General features: G+C 46.0%; 2 protein-coding genes across 4 annotated transcripts in view; one reads left to right on the forward strand and one right to left on the reverse strand.

Annotated features, from left to right (window-relative positions):
- Positions 1–4,241, forward strand: part of SRPK2 (SRSF protein kinase 2) — a 98,344-nt gene extending 94,103 nt beyond the window's left edge. For 2 of the 3 annotated variants that reach the window (XM_014963571.1, XM_014963570.1), the window contains exon 15: positions 2,534–4,241. In XM_014963571.1, coding sequence (XP_014819057.1) covers positions 2,534–2,718 — 185 coding nt within the window. In that variant the 3' untranslated portion in view covers positions 2,719–4,241. The remainder of the gene's footprint in view (positions 1–2,533) is intronic. The other variant, XM_014963572.1, reaches the window with a different exon arrangement.
- A 1,442-nt stretch (positions 4,242–5,683) lies between these two features.
- KMT2E (lysine (K)-specific methyltransferase 2E) overlaps positions 5,684–6,633 on the reverse strand; it is a 60,405-nt gene continuing 59,455 nt past the window's right edge. Inside the window, exon 28 of the mRNA XM_014963369.1 lies at positions 5,684–6,633. Coding sequence (XP_014818855.1) covers positions 6,462–6,633 — 172 coding nt within the window. The 3' untranslated portion in view covers positions 5,684–6,461.

The following is a 6,633-nucleotide window of genomic DNA, read 5'->3' on the forward strand; positions in this document are numbered from 1 at the left end:
TCTCCAGTGCTTTAGGATGGAAATGAGATTGACCCACCACATCAAAACAAATCCTTTGAGTTTTTCATCCACCTCAGTTGTGTTAATTGCCTTTTACTTACCCTGTTTTGATTCCATGGTCAGCGTCACAATCTTTATTGAAAACTGAAGCACTAGTTTAATTCTTGGCCCTTACACAGCTGATTTTTACTGTATCCCATCTTCTTCAAGCCTTTTACAGTCTTCACAGAATTTAACTTCAACCTGTAGTGCTAAAATAGCTTGTTCCTCAGCGGAGAAACACTGCAGGATGTCGTGCTGCCCAGGGTGTGCTGGGCTTAAACTGGGCATTTGGAATTTAGCCTCTACCTTACAGAATCAGAAGAGTACTCAAACAGTGTGAGCTCACCAGGAGCCTCATCTTGCTCTTATACCAATTTTGCCTTATACAACCTGTGGGAGGAAAGATGCCTGAAAGTACTTAACCTCAGTGCAGAGGTGAATACAGTGCTGTGTGGAAACTCACACACGCTCCCCAAAAGTTAGTCTACTTTGGGAAATGATGATCACAGCCCTTGCAGCGAATGCTGTAAGCTGGAGAAGCTGTGGGCACAGCTGGGTTTATTCTTTTTTTTTTTTTTTTTTTTTTTCACCTTTTTTTCTTGCGGCATGGGGGTGTTTGATACAACCAATGAACAATATCACTTTTACAGAATCGTTGTTTTTTTTTTTTTTTTTTTTTTTTTTTTTAGCCATTTTTTGCTTGCAGTCAGTAGTGAGTTACTATTTTTTATCACTTTTTGACGATATTTGAGTTTATGCATTCTTATTAGAAGGTTTATTTCCTGTTCTTGTTAGTAGTCACCAATACACACTTTTGGAGACGTTCAAAAGGGTAAGATTTTCAGCACTTAAATTTCAGAGCTGTGCAAAGATTTTAAAGGGCTGAGAGTGAGCCAGGACATGAATACCCTTCTCCGAGACGAGGTGTGGGGTCCTTTCTGTGCATTCATCCTGTGGGACAGTATGGACCCAAAGCAGAGCCCTTTTTTTTTTGTTTTTGACTCATGGCTACTGGTGGTACCCACTTGTGCTATCGCTGTACAGAGATAAACCAGCAGGATACACCCTCTGCTCTCGTCCTTCTCTCTCTCTGCACCCCTCTTACCCTGTGAGGTGGAAAGGGAGGAGGACAGTGGGCCAGCTGTGGGCAGCACATCTTGACTTTCTGTTACCAGCAGGTCTCTCGAGCGATCAGCCGTGTGCACATGTGCTTTTTGGGGTCTTTTTGGGGTCTTTTTGGCAGCCCCCAGAGAGCTGCTTTTTCACGTGTGGCACCCTGGCTGTAACCTTCTGCTGTGGCCTGAGCAGCAGGAGCGTGTCCTGCTGCGCGACTGGCCGTTTCAATCTATTGTGTTCCGATGCTCGGACTCTTGGGGCAGTCTGAAGACATGGGTTTCTTCTCCTGCCCTGGGCCTTCTGTAGCCCACAGGGATGTACAGAAACTCAGCTGAGCTGACGCCTGATGGCATTTTATGGGCAGTAGATTACAGCCAGGGACAACAATCGAATTGCCAAACCACTTTGCTTAAAAGTAGCGTGGCCTGTGTGTCCCCATCCCGACTGGTGCAGTGAGCTTGGCAAGCTGTGAGAGACTCATGGACAGCTTCAGCATTGGCTGAGAACCCATCACCTGCAGTGGTACAGGGCACATCCAGAATCACCACAGGGGTCTCTTGAAGTGCTTTCCCTAGTGAAACGTGGAGACTGTCTGGCTCAGATTGATGCCTGGGAAGGAGGGAGATGGCAATGGAAGGGCAGGGAGCAACCAGGGGAGTCTTTCTTCCCCGTCATGCTGGGTGACCTGTGGATAGACCTGGATAACGTTGCTGGTTTGAACGGCAGAAAGGTTCTTGCTTCCTTCATTTGTTTTGGTGGGACACACATTGCCGGGTTGGCCATATGCCTTGTCTTTGATGGAGCTCAAATCCTGCAGCTGGCTGCTGCCACCGCTTGTGGTGGTGGGGAGTTGAAGGAGATGTAGATGGCAGCAGATGCTTCCTCCTGAGGAAGGACTCGGACCAGGCTCTGGGGTGTGTTTGCCTGGGAGGTGGAGCAGAATCTCCCAAACCTGTGGGCTTGGTTTGGTGGGCAGTGACTGGCTGCTCTGCTACATGACCTCCATTGCTGAGAGCTCTGTCTTAGGATTGGGGAGGTTTTGTAGGACTTTAGTTTTTTGGCTGACTTTGCCCGTGTGGGTGAGCGCCTTGGTGTGCGGGAGGCAGGATGGAGACAGCAGGAACAATCTGAAATGCTGTGTACGGGTGTGACACGCAGTTTGCTGTGGGAATGGTCTCTCGGGCTTGACATTGGACAATATTCATCTCCTTTGAGGACCCTCAAGCAAGCTTGCAACGTGCTGCCCTTCCTGAATAACAATTCTCAGCCCGGTCAAGGTGCTGTTGGTGCAGAGTGGCAAAAACAAAACGGGGTTTAGTCGCCAGCAGGGATAACGAGTTATTTTTCCTAATGGCAGTAATCTTTCTGTTCGCAGGAGAGCTCCGACACATCACCAAGCTGAAGCCTTGGAGTCTCTTTGATGTGCTTGTGGAGAAGTATGGTTGGCCTCACGAAGATGCTGCACAGTTTACAGATTTCCTGATCCCCATGCTCGAGATGGTCCCGGAGAAACGCGCTTCAGCTGGAGAATGCCTGAGGCATCCCTGGCTCAATTCTTAGCAGAGTCTCCCAGCTGTTAAAAAAAAGAGAAAAAAAAGAAAAAAAAAAAATGCATCGGACCTAAACGGTGACTGTCACAAATTCTTTAGCAGGATCACACGCGAGCTGGCTTCAATCCTCAGACCTTTGTTTTGCTTGAGGTACTGTTTGACATTTTGCTTTTTGTGCACTGTGTTCTTGGGGAAGGGTAGTCTTTTCGTCTTCGGCTGGTAGTTTACTCACCCACTTTCTTCAGAAAAAAAACAAACAAACAAACACTTACCGTGTCTTTAAGCATTGTTTCTTGTGTTGTGTGGCATTCAGATGTCAGATTTTTGAACAAAGGAAACTTCCCCCCCCATGTGTTTTGGCAAGTTTTGTAACTATTTATGAAAAAAAAATAATAATATTTTAGCTGATGCATATTATATAATTTACAAGCATAAGAAATTTATCAAGTGAGAGCTGAGTTACGGTGAGGAATTGTACAATTTTATCTTCTGGCAAAGGGACGTCATTCTTGTATTATAGTGTATGTAAATGCACCCTGTAAATGTTTATTTCCATTTAAATATGGGACCGGGGACTCAATTTCAGAGTAAAGCGACTAAGTTTTAGAGAGCTTTATAGCAAACCAATTGCATGTAGTGGACTTTAAACTGCTTTAAGGAATTGTGTAAACTTTCTATTCTGTAGCAGTTCCCGTTCATTGGATTTTAAACAAAGTGGCTCTGGTTTACAGGATTTCATTCCCCAAACGGCACTTTAAAGGAAGGCTAGACTTCTTTCTAATAAAGTATGCATTATCATTTAGCACTCCCTTTTAGAACTTTTGCCTATTTTAAGTGCTTTTAAGAAAAAGAAAAATAGCAATTTTCCCTTACAATGTGATAGTGAAGACATGGTACCACATGGTGTTGCCTTTTTATAAGCACTGTAAGTTGTACTATACCTTAAGGAAAAAAAAAAAAAAATTAAATAATTAAAAGTCGAGCATGAGAACCACTCTCTGTGTAGAATTTACTGATCTTTTATAATAAAAGTGTGCGCTTGGAATCAGTTAAGGAAGGACAGAGCTGCCGATATTGACAGCGCAGTGGGTAAGGTGACGCGAGGAAGCCAGATCATGCTCATTCCATTCCCAGCTTTACACGTTTCTAAAAGGAATTGCACTAGCTTTATTTTTTCCTGTAACAGCCATACAGCCCCGTGTGAGCTGCACGCAAGGAGGACCTGTTTCCTAGGAAAAACAAAACAGACAAAAAAAAGCTGCATAGGCTGAAGCTTATAGGCAATACAGAGTTTAGAATGTACAGCCCGGAGGTGTGTTTGGGCCTCTTTTAGAAGTCAGTGGGATGAATGTAAGCTTTCTTCTGACCTTCATGTAACGACGGTGCCACTTTTTTCTTGACTTTGTCCATATGAAATTTATTCACATGCCTTTGCAATAACTAGATTGTGAGAAGGTAGCCCCATGCTGTAACAATAACCAGTTGTTTGAGGTGCTTGCAGTTGTCTAATTAAAGTGTTTTGTTTTTTCAGACTGTGCTGGTCATTGGACTCTTTGCTAGCCACGGCTCCAACCCCTTCTTTGCTGGGGGGGGGAATTGGGAGGGGGTTGTTTAGCCTGGCCACAGCCCAGAGCAGCTTTGTGTGTTCATTGATAGATGTGTCACTCCTGAAGGGTGTGGTGGCAGGAGGGGGCTGGGGGGAAGCAGTTGTGAAGTGAAACATGGACAAAACCAAGTATTTGGTAGGAGGTGTTTAATGCTCTGAACAAGCAAAGCTGCTCCTCCATAAAGAGACGCCAAGGCCACCGCAGGAGAAACTCCTCAGGGGCCGAGGCCCTGCCAGCAGTGGGGCTTCAGGACGGGGTCCCCTCTGCCTCTGCACCCCCAACTCCTCGCACCGGAACCGCTTCTAACGGCTGTGGGGACCACACTGCCCAGAAGGTCGAGGTGACAACGGACTCCAGAGCTAGAGGTAAAAAAGATGGTGTCTGGCTTCACACCCAGCCAGCCCCGGGTAGCACCCGGTCGCTGCAGGAATCGGCAGCTTGTTCTAGATCCACAGGGAGCAGCAGCCCTCGAGTGTGGTGCCGCTTCCAAGACCACAAGAAGGGGAGTAAGTAAAGGCCACAGCTGGGGGGGGGCCTGTGGAGCTGCTGGGATGACCTCCCTCATGGAGGAAAGGAAGGGGGTCAGAAGCAAAGGCCGGGCTACAGAGGGGCTGCAGGTGTTTTTCCGAATCCGTGTCTGAGCAGGTGACTGGGGGGTGGGGGGTTCCCTGCCATTGCCGGCCTAATCCTGTTGGGCTGCTACAGCACAGCATTGTGTTCCCCCCCAATCCTGCGCTGGGCAGAGCCAGCAGTTGCTCAGGAGAGCATTTTTTTGCTAATGAAATTTTTCGATAATTTACAGGCACATTAGAATTTGAAGTAGCCCCAATTTGTTTTCCACATCTTTAAAAAGAATTACCAGGATTTTTCGGTGAGCAGGAACAGCCCCTTCCCATCCTGTCCCCCAGGCCAGGTTTTCTGCTCGGGTTCCAAGGTGGAGCCATGGAGCAGTGTCCCTGTCACCACTGCCAGGTGAGGACACCCTCACATGCCCCATAGGAACAAACCCCTTCCTTACAATGAAGAATTCGATGCAGGGAGGAGGGGGCAGTTGAGCTGAATTTTAAACTCTCTGGGAAGCTGAGGGGCTCAGCCCCACACTCTGCACCCTCAGGGGGGCCTCAACGTCCAGCTGAGGGGGGGGAAAGGGAAATGGGCTGTAGCCCAGGTCAGGGTGACAGGGCTGACACAGGTACACAAATAGTCCTTGTACCACAGCACTGACCCCCAGTTAACCCACCAGTTCCCAGACACCAGACCCTGCAGTATTGGGGTGCTCCTCCTTGGCCTCCAGCACAGGCAGGGGACAGGCACTTGCCAGACCTGGAGCTGCTGCCCTGAAGACACACCACCCTTCCAGGACAAGGAGTTAAAACTGACATAGTTGTGATTTATTAACATGAATTAAAATGCCCAACCAGTGCTGCAATGTGACAGTATATTAAAAAAAAAAAAATTAAAGATCATATACTGTACTACTTTCACAAAGATCACACTTTTTTTTTTTTTGCAAAAGAGACTTATTATATACAATACTATATCAAATGAAAGAAGCTTTAAGCAATTTTACAAGCAAAAGAAATACAGTATTTACAGCACTCGTCAGAGACATTAGAAACAGTCTATACATTAAATTACATTTTCTGCAAATAACTGATGAAACAAAAAGCCATGTCCACACCAAAACTATAAAAATTTGTATTGCATCGTTTTCTAGCTCTATGCACACGAACTGTTGACAGAAGAAAATGAAAAAAAAAATAATTGTTAGTGCCATCACTTAGCCTGTGTACTTATTTAATTACATATGTATAAAAGTAATATAGAAAACATTCACTAAATGAATTTTAACTGCAACAATAAAATTTTAAAGATTATGCAGCATCAAACCTACTGCCAGAAAAAACAGCTGGAATGTTCACTTACAAAATAAAAAGAAATACCTAATACTGGCTTAACAGCACGTTTTCAGGAATTTTTAAAAAGCAAAAAATGGAAAGGATACAATGAAAGAGCACTGGTGTTTCGCTTTTATACAAAGTATCATGTACAAGCTTTAAAAAGTACCTTGAACAGGTACATATGAAATATACACAGTCTATATTACAGAACATTTTAAAAATGTTGAGAATTAAGGGGACGCGTTTTAATGCCACCCTGACCCATGGTAATTGTTCTGAAAAGTGGGCGGCACCTGTGCTCTGTGGATGGGGATCTGTCCGGGCACCGGGGAGGCCTGCTGCGGCCCCTGCACCGCGTGGGGGAGGCTGACGGAGCCGGGGTGGGGGCAGAACCCCGGGGCGGGGGGGGGGGCAATG

Source organism: Calidris pugnax, unplaced genomic scaffold, assembly GCF_001431845.1.
Source record: "Calidris pugnax isolate Ruff unplaced genomic scaffold, ASM143184v1 scaffold44, whole genome shotgun sequence".
Classification (NCBI taxonomy): Eukaryota; Metazoa; Chordata; class Aves; order Charadriiformes; family Scolopacidae; genus Calidris; species Calidris pugnax.